The sequence below is a fragment of the Abramis brama genome, assembly GCF_963993115.1.
Source record: "Abramis brama genome assembly, chromosome: 22".
Taxonomy (NCBI): Eukaryota; Metazoa; Chordata; class Actinopteri; order Cypriniformes; family Leuciscidae; genus Abramis; species Abramis brama.
The window spans coordinates 31,527,716-31,544,290 of NC_139984.1; the positions used below are offsets into that span (position 1 = coordinate 31,527,716).

Here is a 16,575-nt window from a genome sequence, read left to right on the forward strand (position 1 = left end):
CTCTGCACGCAATAGGACAGCGCTTCAACCAACCAGAGCGTTTTCCCAACAGCGGAGCTTAGTTGATAGATTCAACTTTTGCCATATCTGGCCGGCAAAACGACGAACACATCTTCCTTTTTTTAAGAATGACTTAAGTGCCGTTCTTTGCTCTTTTCTCAAAGAAAAACTTAACTCTAAGTCCTCCCGAGTCGCGGCCAAAGCCGATTCGAAAGACCGTTGTTCTCCATCAGCAGCAGCCATACTTTGTTTTCAAGTGGCAGCCGTCGCAACTCTGTCGTCATATGTTAAGCCCGCCCCCGCCTACTCTATACACGACGTGATTGGCCTGACCCAATTTAGGTTTTTGCAGCTAGAAGGTCTATTGAGAGTGCCTAGACCCCCCTGGCTGCGAAATACATTTTGCTGCCGCTAGGGTGCGTCTAGATTTCTAGGCTACCTCCATTGTAGTCTCGAGTTTCTTCCGGGAACGAACACGTCACAATATTCCTCATTTAAATAATTAATACGCAGAATAAAAATAAAGGGGGTCGCACACCGGACGAGAAGCGCAGCGCCGTGTCTACCAATAGTTTTAGATTTAGTTTTGGTTAACAACAACAGCAAATTGCTAGAAAAAAGTCAGAATTGTGAGATGACCTTTTTTTAATTTTTATTCTGTGCCTAAACAAGCTTCCATACATAACATTTTTTTATCGGTCACAAAGTAAATTGAAATTCAAATGTAGTACCTACCTACTCAGACAGTATGTGATTTCAGATGCACACTTGATGCAAGTAGCACACGACATGACAAAACTAGACAGCTCTAATCATCACTGCTGTCAACACTGCACACCACAACCATCAGCTCGTCATCAGTGTGCCATGTGTTTTTACCAAGGTTGTAGAGTTCATTTTTTGATATTTAACCTCTAAACTTCAGCACTGGCCGAACTGTGACTTTATATAACGCTATTCTGACTTTATAACTCACAATTCTGACTGGAAAAAAAGTCGCAGTTACCTTTTTTATTTTTTATTCTGTGGCAGAAAGAAGCTTCCATACATATGAACATACTTTTTTACCATTCAACAAGAAATACTTTCAGACTTTGTTTATAATACTATTACTAATACTATACTGTTTTTGACTATAATACTTTTGTGCGATGTGTTTTTACCTAGCTTGTAGAGTTCATGTTTGATATTTAACCTCTAAACTTCAGCATTTGCAGAATTGCGACTTTATATCATGCTATTGTGACTTTATAACACAATTGCGGCTTTATATCACGCAATTCTAACGCAATATAACGCAATTATGACTTTATATCTCACAATTCTGACATTCTAACATGCAATTGCGATTTTATATCAGGCAATTCTGACTTTATAATGCAATTGCGAGAAAAAAAAAGGTCAGAATTGTGAGATAAAAAGTCGCAATAACTTATTTTTTATTTATTCTGTGGTAGAGACAGAGTTTGTTTGGACGATAGGCCTAATACTTTTGTGCAATGTGTTTTTACCTAGGTTTTAGAGTTCACTTTTGATATTTAACCTCTAAACTTCAGCATTTGCCGAATTGCGACTTTATATCAGGCTATTCTGACTTTATATCTCGCTATTCTGACTTTATATCAGGCTATTCTGACTTTATATCATGCTATTCTGACTTTATATCAGGCTATTCTGACTTTATATCTCGCTATTCTGACTTTATATCAGGCTATTCTGACTTTATATCATGCTATTCTGACTTTATATCAGGCTATTCTGACTTTATATCTCTCAATTCTGACATTATAACACAATTGTGACTTTATATCAGGCTATTCTGACTTTATATCTCGCAATTCTGACTTTATATCTCTCAATTCTGACATTATAACACAATTGTGACTTTATATCAGGCTATTCTGACTTTATATCACGCTATTCTGACTTTATATCTCGCTATTCTGACTTTATATCTCGCAATTCTGACTTTATATCAGGCTATTCTGACTTTATATCATGCTATTCTGACTTTATATCTCGCAATTCTGACTTTATATCAGGCTATTCTGACTTTATATCAGGCTATTCTGACTTTATATCTCGCAATTCTGACTTTATATCTCGCAATTCTGACTTTATATCTCGCAATTCTGACTTTATATCAGGCTATTCTGACTTTATATCATGCTATTCTGACTTTATATCTCTCAATTCTGACATTATAACACAATTGTGACTTTATATCAGGCTATTCTGACTTTATATCAGGCTATTCTGACTTTATATCTCGCAATTCTGACTTTATATCTCTCAATTCTGACATTATAACACAATTGTGACTTTATATCAGGCTATTCTGACTTTATATCACGCTATTCTGACTTTATATCTCGCAATTCTGACTTTATATCAGGCTATTCTGACTTTATATCATGCTATTCTGACTTTATATCTCTCAATTCTGACATTATAACACAATTCTGACTTTATATCAGGCTATTCTGACTTTATATCATGCTATTCTGACTTTATATCTCTCAATTCTGACATTATAACACAATTGTGACTTTATATCATGCTATTCTGACTTTATATCTCTCAATTCTGACATTATAACACAATTGTGACTTTATATCAGGCCATTCTGACTTTATATCTCGCAATTCTGACTTTATTTCAGGCTATTCTGACTTTATATCTCTCAATTCTGACATTATAACACAATTGTGACTTTATATCAGGCTATTCTGACTTCATAACATGCAATTGTGAGAAAAAAGTCAGAATTGTGAGATAAAAAGTCGCAATAACTTCTTTTTCTATTTATTCTGTGGCAGAGACAGACTTTGTTTGGACTATAGGCCGAATTTGTGCGATGTGTTTTTACCTAGCTTGTAGAGTTCATGTTTGATATTGAACCTCTAAACGAGTCATTAGTCTGATGAACGAGGTCATCATCGGTCACTCACTGCTGTTGCCGGGCGGCTGTAGGCCGTGTTTAGTGGCGGAGCACCAGCCCACGGGGAAGATGTCCCTGGAGTCGTATCGGCACCAGTAATCGAACGCCCCCCTCCAGCCGTCGAACATCACAAAGATCTCCTCGCCCTTCACCTCGCCGATGGTGGCGGGACAGATCAGGTACGGGTTCTTCTTGTCCACCGCCTCCAGTTTCATCCCGGGCTTGAAGCCGTTCTGGGGCGGCCGCAGGGGCTCCTGATGGAATTACAGAAGACCAGTGTCATCAAAACCTTTTAATGTGATTGCATGATGTAACACCATCATCCGTGTGAATGAGGTACGCCACCTTTTTGAACGCTGTGGCAGGGGCCATTTCGGCTCCGTTGAGGGTCCTCAGGAGAAACATGGGCCATGATGAGGCGTTCATCCTGAAGCCTGAGGAAATCAGAGAGAGAGACAGCATTATTATCCACAATTAATCACATTAAAATAACTACGCCTAAAACTAAAATATAAAAAAACCTGGTAACACTTTATTTTACAGTGTCCTTGTTACATGTACTTACCGTAGTAATAACAGTAAATTATGCATAATTACATGTAACTAACCCTCAACCAAACCCTAATCCTACCCTAACCCTATAGTAAGTACATGTTGTTAATTAATATTACTCAGTACTTAAATATATAATTACACTGTAACAGTGACACCTTAAAATAAAATGTAATCAAAAACCTTAACGTTAATTGAAATACAGTAAGCATTAACAGAATTAAAATAGAATATAAAAAAGGTTTGTTTCAGTTATCTGTGAATGTGCGAAGGCAAAATTTCTAATTTGTGGTTAAAGTTGAAGTGATAAAATTAAATATAATATATATAAAAAAAATAGAATATTAAAAAAACCTTTTTATTTGAGTTAGCTGTGAAGGCACAATTTCTTATTTTCATTTAACATTAAAGTTGTAGCTTTTGAGCAATCTAAAACACACGGAGGAAGGGTTGCAGTGTGAGAACAACAACAGTTGTGTGTTTTATTACACGTATATGTCAAATATGCACGCGTGATGTGTGAATCATGTCAGTAGATCAGTGATGTGTGAGCTTGTATCTACACAGTTATTAAATTACTACAACAAAATACTAAAAAACATTCAAATCAACTGAAATAAAGTAAGCGTTAACAGAAATAAAATAGAATATAAAAAAGGCATTTTTTTTCAATTTTTTTTCTCATTTTCTCATTTTTTCTCATTTCTCATTTTCGCTTAAAGTAATAAAATGACTAAAAAATAAAATAAAAAGTTATAAAAACTACATAGACATAATTAAACAAAATTACAAAAACTTTAACTCAAATGAAAATGTAAAATATAATACAAACTAGTTTAAAATATTAATAAATACTGAGATAGTATAGTAATGATTCTCAAATGACACTGGAGAGTTATTAAGCTTTGGTAATGCCATGAGACGGACTGTCCCTTCAAAAACAGCCTTAAGGAAATGATACGTAGTCAAATCAGCAGTTATATTTGCCCTCTTGTTGGTCTCATATTAAATATTAACTCTACTGTGATCCGCCGTGGAAGGGAAGTGACATCATCCGTACCCAGTGGCGGTTGCAGCATGTCTCCGTTCTTCTCGCAGGTTCCGATTGGCTGGATGTCGGCGGAGTCGACCAATCGCCAGAAGTCGTTGGTGTTGTCGCTGCCGTCCAGACGAAGGCGGAGCCTCACGCCCATCAGGCCCATCACCGTGGCGATGCAGGTGGAGGTGGAGTTACGAGGGTCCCGGGCCTCCAGCTTCATCCCCGCCTTGAAGTCGTTTGAGGGAGGAAACTGAGACTGAGAACACAAACTCAACGTTAACATCCGAAAGACGGGTTTGGATTTTAATTAACCTGACATTTATCGCATTTTTGAAACAGCCTTTGCACAAAATACTTAAAAATTCTATAAAAAAAAGTTTGCATATGTGTTTTTTTAGTTGAGCATCATGTTGGAAACATCTAAAAAACAGTGTCTTGATAATCAACAAACTCAACATTAATATTCCAAGAGAATTAACCCTGTAAAGCCTGACATGTATGAAGAAATTGACCGAAAAATCTTATTTTTGAAACAGTTTGTTGAGCCTTTACACAATCTCTTTTTTAATTCTATAAAAAGGTTTGCATGTGTGTTTTTTAGTTGAGCATCATGCTGGAAACATCAGGCTTTTATGGCTCATTTAGTATGATATAATTAGAATATAAAGGAAACATCAGCTTAGTTTTATTCATATGCACAAAATGAGCAAAAATATGCAATTTGCTGCAGATGCTGATATTAATATGGACATGGAATGATGAAATTCTGATGCTTGTAATGTAAATCAATGAGATCTTTATAACAGTATAACAGACTACTGGCATATAAATATCAATATCTACCAATAATGTCTTAAGATGATATTTAAATGCTTAATTTTATGATCAAAGATATGTTTTAAAACATATAATGTAATGCAGTGCAATGATGATTGAGAGATGAACAAATAAACCTTCCTTAAAAGCCTTATGATCATATTTCATGATTTTTCTAAAAAACAATGTATGGATAATCACGTAAACCGAAGTTGCTTCAGTCCAGTAAGTTCATCTTGAAATATTACTTAATATAAAGGCTATTCTTACATTTACTTTATAAAAATCAATAGATTCCGCAGCATAAAGACACGAGCTGAAGGTGGATGTTTGCACAATTATACTAAAAGACTTTTACTTGCTAAAAAAAGTCTAAACTATCAATCAGACGACAGAAGGACTGTAGGAGATAGAGATGCACGATATATATCGGCCAACATATGGTCATTTTAATGTTATCGTTATCGGCCCAAATAAGAAAATTAGGCCGATATATTAAAGCCGATAAATAATGCATTATTTCCTTCAGCTGAGACACTTTAGATGTGCACTGTTCAACATGATGGGTTTAAATTGCTTGAAATATGATTGAAATCACTTCAGAAAGGAAAATACAGTAAAGTGTTATATTGGCTTCATAAAATTATAACGAGAACATCATAATTGTGTGTTTGGGACGTGGATTTGAATGGTGAGACTTTTGTTCTTGTAATCAGGCTCTCAAAAATTATATAAAACTTGGATTTAGATTTATCGGCCAATATATCGGTTATCGGCTTTCAAATATAAAGAGTTATCGGTATCGGCCAAAATGTTCATATATTTGAATGCATCACTAATTAGGAGATCATGTGCAATTCAATGACGTTTATCAGTCCTGTGTGTGTCCTAAAGTAGGCTTTATAGGGTTAATGTGATTTCTATGTACAGAACGAACAGAGACGTGTCTTTAAAAGGGCCAGTGATGTCACTCTGACCTGTCTGAAGCAGCTGGGGGGGGCGGGGACTGATGAGGTCTCCTTTAAATACTCCTCCCACGAGAAGGACTCGGTCACTGCAGCAGAGAAACACACACATCATCATCATCATCATCATCATCATCACAGAACGTCTCTGTTGACTTCTGTATTGCGAGAAGCTTCCTGTCATTTCATTACGCAATACAAAGTCAATGGAGACGGCTGGATTGTTTTCAGATTGTCGCTCTGTCTCTATGCTGATCTCAGGTCAGACTCAGTGTGTGTGTGTGTGTGTGTGTGTGTGTGTGTGTGTGTGTGTGTGTGTGTCGTTACCTTTGACGGGTCCAGGACCTGTGAGAGACATGCTCCTGCCCGCTTTATCCTTCTTACTGTCTTTGTGATCTGCAGAGGAACGACACCAATGTAGAACATTTCTGATTATACTCTTCTTGAAATGTAAGTGTTGAGTTGTTTTCAGGGTGCTGGTAACACTTTACAGTGAGGTCTCATTTGTTAAGTAAGCAATACGGTACAGGAGGCTGTGCTTTTATAAAACGGGTACCACACAATACAAATATTAAAACCAAAAAACATGCATCAATGCAACTTTCATGAAGTAAAATCACTAAAAGTCTTCCTTAAAATAGTCCTACCCTGACCGTGAACAGCAACATAAGTTACATACATTATTTCGCCAGTAGATGGAGACAAATACCGTGTCCTAACCAGACGGGATGCGATAAGATTCCAGCGACAAATAATTTGTCTGTCCACACCAGACGCGACTGCGAGATGCGTCAAAATAAATCAAAACCCACAGCCAATCAGAACAGCGTGTGGGCGTAGTCAGCCAATCAGAACAGCGTGTGGGTGAAGTCAGCCAATCAGAACAGCGTGTGGGTGAAGTCAGCCAATCAGAACAGCTTGTGGGCGTAGTCAGCCAATCAGAACAGCGTGTGGGCGGAGTCTCGCGGCAAGTGCACGGCACCAGAGAGTAATCTTGACGGCACTCGCAAAAAAGTAGCTACATAATCAAATTCACAAATATTACACCATTTAAACATTATTAAAAATACATAGGCTGAGTTACTAAAACAATCTTTGTCAAAGAATACACTTGTTTGTTCACAGTTTGAACGTTCTTGTTTCTATTTGTTTAATTTCGAGATCTGAGGTGAATTATCCACTGTTGCTTTTACAGCCACAAAGCTGGAGCACTAAATGATATTCAGAGTCACATTACACGCTTTTAACATTAAATAAAGCACATAAACAGCACCTGAGATTATCATCGCCACACTTTTTTTGTGTTTGTTGTTCCAGCGCGACGACACAGAAAAATAGAAACCGTTTCTAAAATATAATCGTCGCGTGTCGCCGTCACGGCTGGTTAGGACAAACTCTCTGATTAACATGGAAGAGACCCTTTTATCACACGGCGCGTGTAGTTAGCACACGGTGAAAGACTGTCTTTATGAGTGAGTCAGTCAGTAGAGAAGACATTTAAACATGGACAACAAGACGCAACTGACAATTGACTAAAAGAACAAGATATCGCAGCGGACATTCAAACTGATATTTTATTACGAATATTGGACTGACCTGAAGGAAAATGCTATATCTACTGTAAAAGCAGGTACACTCGCTTACTCGATCTCTCACAATACTCTATAAGCTTCAACAAACAATATCAATGAGAACAAATATGTTTACGTTGCTAAGAGTGGTTGCTAGGTGTGTTGTGTAGTGACACGTAGAACCGTTTGGTGAAGCGCTCATAGCCGTGTTTTATCGTGAATAAAACACAGCTATTGACCAATCAGAATCAAGGACCAGAAGTAACTGTTTTATAACATTAGTTATACTACGTGGCTGTTGAATGCTTGAATCTGATTGGCTGACGAACGTTTTAAGTGTGCAATTATTTTTAGGGAAACACACGGCTGAAGTAGTTCCAGGTCTTGACCGCATTACTGCTCCATATCACTTCGCCACATGATTTCAGTTATTTCACAGGTCTTTACAGCCGACAACAGCAAAATAACCAAAACCCACAACGACACTGACCAAGCAAATAAATGTGTGTGTGTGTTTTACCTTTCAGTAGCGTTCGGCCCATGTTGACCATTAACTCTGGTGAGATTCCTGAAGAGATCCGAGCGCTCGACCTGAGAGAGACACACACAAACACATGCAAATTTGTCAAATGGACATCTTTGTGCTACTTGTGGCGTGTTTTTAAAATGTTAAGTGAAGTTAAAAGTAGTTAAAAATCAAGTGAGATGCATTTCAAACAGTGGATTTTTTTTTAAATTATATTGCAATTTATAAAAGGGTCATGAAACACGAATAGTACTTTGCATTTTTTTTTAATCATTAATACTACCAAATTACCACACATTTGATAAATATATGCTCACCAAGGCTGCATTTATTCAATCAAAAATACAGTAAATATAATTGTGAAATATTATTCTAATGTAAATCAGCTGTTTTCTATGTGAATATATAGTAAAATGTAATTTATTTCTATGATCAAAGCTGAATTTTCAGCATCATTACTCCAGTCTTCAGTGTCACATGATCCTTCAGAAATCATTCTGATGATTTGCTGCTCAAGAAACATTTATGATTATTATCAATGTTGAAATATGCTGCTTCATATTTAGGTAGACACCATTATAAACAACCATTCAAACATTTGGGGTAAGATTACAAAATATATTAAAAAATCAATACTTTTATTGAGTAAGGTCGCATTAAAACTGATCAAAAGTGACAAGATATTTATAACATTACAAAAGATTCTATTTCAAATAAATGCTGTTCTGTTTCCATATTAGACTGATTTCTGAAGTATCATGTGACACTGAAGACTGACACTTTGATCACAGGAAATGATCAAAAATTTTACATACATAAGAAATTATGACTGCATTTAAAATCAAGAGAGAACCAACCAAATTTTAATAACTGGTTATGCTGTCAAATGCTTTTTCCTACTGTTTTTGTATTGGTAAAATAACCTTTTGTTGCAAATAATTTTGTCAGATAAATACCTCATATTTTGATGGTTTAATCAAACTTTTAGGTTAATTAAAACAAAAATCCACTTCGGATGTTACTTTTGGCCACAACTTAATCTTTAGTAAAAATGCATAATTAACCAAACGCCATTTTTATGTTCCTCTTTTTATCATGTAAAAGATTAAGATCTTGCAGATTCTCAGTTTCACGTGTGTGAGCGTCAAGCTTCTCTCGAATGAGACATGAAACACACACACACACACACACACACACTCTGCTGAATGCAGTCTTGTTCAAGAGCGAAACTTCCCACAGCACACAAACACACTCTTCCTGTCTAAAGCAAAGAAATTAATCTCCCGAACTGAGCGAAGACCAGCGGATCGTTCCTGACATGAATATGACGATAATCAAGTGTCTTATTAGATTAGAAATTGAATCCACATGCCGGCAGACAATTATAGACAGAACAAATGAGTTCCTTATTTATGTCAAGCAATTAAGAGTTCATTCCGCTTTGGTCTCATGTGAGCTTCTCGTTCTGTCGTTCATTTGCTCTTTCTGCCGGCATAATCGCTCTCTTTCACTCAGACTCTTCACTAATGTCGTGAGAGGTTTCACTCCTGAGTCTCAGGCCACAGAAGAGTCACTGTTTCTGTTCAGGAGCAGCCGCCGTCTCTCTAAACTAAAACTAAAACCATTAAAAACACTCTCAAATCTTCAAACTAAATAAACACTAACTGAAATAAAATAAAAACTTAAACTTATTTTATTACAGCTAGCTGGCCAAGGCAGCATTTCTAATTTTCGTTTAGTTGAAGTACTAAAATAAATAAAATAAAAGTGAAAAATCTGACTATAAATTTAACTTAAATTCACATGAAAACTACATATAAAAATAAAATTACAAATATTAATAATAAAATATAATAATAGTATGGTATTAAAATAACCTTTTCATTACTTCAAATAAATAAAATTTATAAAAAGTAATATAACTAAAACTAAATAAACTACAATTAAAACTAAATAAAGTACAACTTAAACTAAATAAAAAAACTATAGAGATAAAACTAATAATGACAAAAACACAAGAACAAAATTCACATGAAAACAGTACCTATGAAAATAACAAAATTTAAAACATTAATACAAATATAATAAACACTATAAATTACATTTTCATTACTTCAAATAAAACAAACATTACCTGAAATAAAATAGAAAAACTTAAACTTATTTTATTTCAGGCCACATTTATCATTTTCATTTAGTTTAACTTGAAGTACTAAAATAACTAAAACTCACATAAACTTAAACTTAAAAAATATAGACATAAAAAAGACTAATAATGACTAAAACTAAAACTACAAAATTACTAAAACTCTAAATCTAAATCTAATTACTAAATCTAATCTAATTCAAAATATTAACAAAAACTATAATAATAGTTTATCAATGATCCTAAAATAACACTGTCTCGGACAGACAAAAGGAGAGAGTTTTCAGTGTTTTGTTTGAGTCCCTCAGTCAGGGTTAATAAAACCAGATGAAGTTTAAACGCTTTCTCAAAATCACAAGCTCCAATGTTGTTTTCATCAGGGAAAAAGTCATTTTACAAGCTACTTTAAAGACCTCTGGTAGTCACTGGACTTGACAAAGTTTGTGAGATTCATATGAGTTTTGTTTGAGACACTGAAGATGACGCTCTCAGGATAGTATTTGATTTAGGATTTACCCTCAAACAAAAACAACACTGAAGAAAAAAAAAAAAAGAAGTAAAATTGACCTAATTTTTCTTTTGCAAGTTTTTGTACTCGCATTTTAAGTAAATTTCACATCTACTTAAATAAGTCATGTAAAAAATTAACAAAGAGAATAAGTACATTGAGAGTTTGTTGAGTAATTTCTACTTATTCATGTGAAGTTTTTACTTTGAAATACTCTTGTTTCAAGTACATTTTCCTCACTCTTTGTTTGTACATTTTCCTCAAACAATGTTAGAACTGAATTAAGCCGTGCTTTTAAAGTGCACGGATTACTTAGACAAATGTCTTGTTACGCTTTGTAAGACAACAATCATAGTATGATTGGGTCATTTTGAGTAGAAAATGAACTCCAGATGTCACAAAACCACAAAAGTAACAATTAAACAGTGTAAATACAACTATAAAATAGTGAAAATGCAACATTATAAATTATTCATGCCCCAGTGCATGATGGGAACACCAGTATCAGAAAGTTGAGTAGGTTTTACTTCATTTTATAACTTACTCAACATAAACAATTCCAAGTAAAATATACATTAAACATATACATTATAAGTTAAAGCTTTAATTTCTACAAGATTGAATTGAGTACTAATATAGAATTTTCTTTTTTTATTATTTTTGCCTGAATTCTTGTTTTTAATGTAAAGAAATATATACATTTGTTACATTTTTATTAGTGTACATAAAAAACAAACTACTTTATCCTTCATCCGAACACAAACTGTGAATGGATTTATTAGAACGATTTACATAAAAAAAAATTTTTTTAAATGCAAATATTCAATTCACTGCACGAATGTATGTAAAATGGCAATGTCCAAAAGTTAGGAAAATGTAATTCAATGTCACATTTACAATCAAAAAATAATTTTACACACAAATTACAAAGAACCTCGTTCTGCTTTTATTAAATGTAAATAGTAATTTAACTATAATAAAGAATAAACTATTTGTTGATAAACAAATCAATAGGCAAAATGACTAACATATTAGTCTGACACTGACTTATTTCAGCTGTTTTGCATCAGGATGAGGAACTTCCTGTCAAATGATAGTTTGTGGAAAAACAAAAATATAGAACTGCAAAACGTCTGTTGATTTATCTTGATTAACTGGACAAAAATCAGATAAAAAGCTCCTAAACCTAACATAAGGAGTCATTATATTCCTGCAATGTTTTTAATAATCAATTATTCTGTTGATCATTTGTTTAAATATTTTGATTAAAAAAAAAAATAAAAAAAATTAAACAGCACCTAAAACTAACAAAAATCATCTGTAAATCATTCAAACCAAAACTGCATGTAACAATTTACATTAAAAATTGTCTAGGACCTATTTTGAATGTCATCTGAAAATTGAGTAAAACTGTCCAATATTTAGAATTGAATTCAATGTAAAATTACAGTAAAAATAGTTTTATGAACAAATTACAAAGACACTTGAGAGATCCACTGTGTGCAAAATCTTAAAATATGTTTTTTTTCTTATTAATCTTAGCACACACTAAATACATTAATTAGATTTGACATCAAATATTTTTAATTAATTGATCGATTTTTTTTTGTGTGCAATTTTATAAATAATTTATTAAATACTGAACATAAAGCAAATTACATACACATTATTATATTGAATTACATTAAATATAAAGTAATTAACATTACAATGACTATTAACATTATAACTAAATAAAGCACAAGTTACAGAGATGAACAAACCTCTCTCCGACTCGCCTACAAAGAGTGTTTATCATAACATATCCCAGCATTCCCTAAGGCATCCCATTCCTGAAACATTTCATCCATTATCATAACATTCCAGCAGCCAGATCTGCCCTCTTATTCACCCGACAACATCCAGAAATTATTCAAAAACAAAAGCTTTGTTTAATAATTTCATTTTAGAGAACTGCTTTAATAAAATGGTTTGTTCCAATCACCCACGGCTAAAAAGTGACAGACAGGTGGGCGGGGCTTATTGGCTGATAAAGGTGTGATTGGGTGTGGTGGGCGGGGCTTATTGGCTGATGCAGGTGTCAGTGGGTGTGGTGGGCGGGGCTTATTGGCTGATGCCGGTGTCAGTGGGTGTGGTGGGCGGGGCTTATTGGCTGATGCAGATGTCAGTGGGTGTGGTGGGCGGGGCTTATTGGCTGATGCAGGTGTCAGTGGGTGTGGTGGGCGGGGCTTATTGGCTGATGCAGATGTCAGTGGGTGTGGTGGGCGGGGCTAATTGGCTGATGCAGGTGTCAGTGGGTGTGGTGGGCGGGGCTTATTGGCTGATGCAGGTGTCAGTGGGTGTGGTGGGCGAGGCTTATTGGCTGATGCAGGTGTCAGTGGGTGTGGGGGGCGTGGCTTATCTGACTTTCTCTAGCTTTTCATCATTCACAAAAAACAAACACGCTCTCAGCACTCCTTTTTTTATTTCCATGTTTGATTTCAAGCAGTTTGCATCATACAGCACATGTTCCTGCCTCAGTGAGAAACAATACCTCCCTCTCTCTCTCTGTTCTCCATCAGAAGCGCTCTCCATCTTTGAACATGAGACCAAATGAGTATTATATTCAACACAAACAACCTCCACCTGAACAGAATATTAATTACAGCTCTGACACACAGACAAAATACTAAAGAGAAATTTACATCACAAACAAACATTTGCACAAGCCCATTATCTCACATAAATAACATGAACATTTTACAGTGATGTTACTAAATTAAATGTTGAATCTACGAACCAATGTTTAATCTATTAACCACTAAAAACTCACAGCTACTAGTTATTTTTACTATGATAAAAACATGGTAACTTAGTCTTTGCATTTGCCGTCGCTGTCATGAAAAATAACAAGATGAAGATTCTGAAAGTTTCTTACACTGTTTGAAGGAAATCCAATGTTCATTTATTATTAATTTATGTTTTTTTTCACTAAAATACAGTTATACAACAGTGAAATCATAATAAATGATGAATGATTTTGAAAAATGTGATCTCTTATGGTTTATTTTTGACACAAAAACATAATTACGCTACATTTTGAGGATTAATACTTTTATAATTTGTAAACATATATTTCAATATTATTATATGTAAAAAAAAAATATATATATATATATATATATATATATATAAGCAATAACATTAAATTTGTGTTAATTACAAATAAATTAATAAATAAAAGTATAACATATAACATTTTATTATTGCATATAGTGCTATACTAAATATATTTTATTATTGTATATAGTAATTAGTAACAAATAATAACAAACATCAGCCAATATATGTTCATTTTTAATGTTATTGTTATCAACCCGATTAGAAAATTAGGCCGATATGTTAAAGCAGATAAATAACAGGTTATTTTCTTCAGCTGAGACACTTCAGATGAATATTATCGGCCAAATATAATACGATTATCGGTTTTAAAAGATAAAGAATTATCGGTTATTGATATCAGCCAAATTTTTCCATTTCGGAGCGTCCCTATGTGTAGTAATAAATTAGTAACAAATACACTCATTGTCAAATACTCTTTCAAGTATTGAAATAATGTTTCACATAAAAATGTATCATACAGTTAATAACAGTTATTAAGTATAAAAATATTTAGTATCAGAACCACATAAATTAAAAATGAACAGAATTAATGTAAAAAAGTATTTTCTCCTGTTTTAACCTTACTCAGCCAGTACCATGATACTAAAATAATCTGATTTATAACCTAGTATTGAATGATTATTTATTTTTCAAGGCATTTATATGGTACTTCTAGATAATTCAAAGAATACCATAGTAAAAACATGGTAAATTCTGTCGTTCTTTTCAGCACATGATCATGTTAGCGTAAACTTTGTAAATGTTATCTGTTGTGTGAACTGTGAAAGTAAGGAGATATATCCATTACTGATGCGAAAATAAGATCAATAATGTATCTGAGATTTAAAGATCGCTATCTTAGAGTGTTTACATACGCCTGAGATTGACATCTGAAATAAAGGAAACGTCATCAGCGATGACGACACACCACTGATCATACACATCATCAACATCATAATGACCAAAAGCAACGAAACACAAAACAAACGCTCGTTATTTTATCAGTCTCGCTCGGATCCACAAATACTTCTGATATAACAACATGAATAATCGCCACTGGCACAGAAAGAGTTGAACATCAGGCAAAACAAACGCCTAAATCAACACATACAGACTTTAAAAAGGCCCTTATTTGTAATCTGACATAACGATCAAGCGCATAACGTATGCAAGAAAATAAAATAAGTGTAGAAATGTCGACCAACCTTCGCAAATTTGTCGAAATGTAGTCAGAATTCAGCACTTTTCACAGCTCTCTGTCGCCATGTTTGGGGTCAGAAGTGCGCATGCGCAGAACCAGACCAGCGTTGCGCGCTCGCTTTCTCATACGCACACGTTTATTCTACTGGACATTGTGAAAGCCTTTCATTGAGTTTTTTACTATTAATCTAATATTTAGCCAATCATTACAGTTTGCCTATAAATAATAACATGATCCTTACAGGTCCCATTCTGACGTGTTTAGACTATTTAATCAGTTAATGAAGACTGAGTAGTACTAAAATAAGCTATAATAACATTGAAATTGTGTGTGCGTGTGTGTGTGTGTGTGCGTGACTTTTGTCTGTCTAAGATTTCACATAGACTAATTTTGTGTGTTTTTTTGTCAACTATTTTATTATAAGTTGATTTATAAGTTGTTATATTGTTCTGTTTGTTCTTTTTCTCAGTATTGCGCTCATGTCGATTGTGGTTTATCAGATGTAGTTATGGTGTGTATCTCTTTGACATTAGAAGATATAAGATAAACTAGGACTTGTTGTACACTTGATGTACAGTGTGTGGATTTAAAAACAACTAATCATTGATTTTAAGTCAAATGGGTTGTGAAGGTCAAGATGCTCATTTCCATGAGCTATTCAAAAGAACATAATCATCTGTATTACAATATTGGGTTACTCCCTAAAAAAGTACTTTTTTATTCATAACTTTTTCTTGGCTGGGCTTGCTTGTTGTGTTTTAATAAAACATTTAGCTGTTCTGCCATTCTGGACTGAAGAAGAATAAGATGCAGGAGAAGAAAGTTCAACACGATAACATTCAGTCAATTTTTTTTAAAAAATGAAACACAAATGTGGTTTATCTAAAATCATTTTTGCTTATTTTGATTAAGGTCAGCAGTAAAGACATTGGTTACTAAAGTGAGATTAAATACATAAAGTATGTAGCTATAATTGAACATTTAATTATTGCAGGTTTGGTAATATTCTGGTATTGCATTTCACTGTTTTTATTAATTTTGTGTAACACTGAATCTTTTTTTTTGTGTGTAAGTGAGATGAGTAAATGAGTTTTTATTCTAAAACTATTCAACAACGATCATGTTTACACAGTGAACGATGATTTCTCTCAACATGAAGAGAGCTGTCA

The 16,575-nt window shown here is 34.1% G+C and overlaps 2 protein-coding genes across 3 annotated transcripts in view; both read right to left on the reverse strand.

Annotated features, from left to right (window-relative positions):
• The window catches only part of LOC311072936 (polycomb protein SCMH1), a 34,572-nt gene extending 19,069 nt beyond the window's left edge, over window positions 1–15,503 (reverse strand). Inside the window, exons 1-7 of one of the 2 annotated variants that reach the window (XM_084098308.1) lie at window positions 15,411–15,503; window positions 8,405–8,475; window positions 6,641–6,709; window positions 6,326–6,402; window positions 4,554–4,788; window positions 3,287–3,375; window positions 2,952–3,195 (exon numbers count right to left, since the gene is read on the reverse strand). In XM_084098308.1, coding sequence (XP_083954434.1) covers window positions 2,952–3,195; window positions 3,287–3,375; window positions 4,554–4,788; window positions 6,326–6,402; window positions 6,641–6,709; window positions 8,405–8,435 — 745 coding nt within the window. In that variant the 5' untranslated portion in view covers window positions 8,436–8,475; window positions 15,411–15,503. The remainder of the gene's footprint in view (window positions 1–2,951; window positions 3,196–3,286; window positions 3,376–4,553; window positions 4,789–6,325; window positions 6,403–6,640; window positions 6,710–8,404; window positions 8,476–15,410) is intronic. The other variant, XM_084098307.1, reaches the window with a different exon arrangement.
• The window catches only part of LOC311072984 (uncharacterized protein), a 1,552,487-nt gene that overhangs the window by 1,476,530 nt on the left and 59,382 nt on the right, over window positions 1–16,575 (reverse strand). The gene's annotated exons all lie outside the window — the stretch shown is intronic.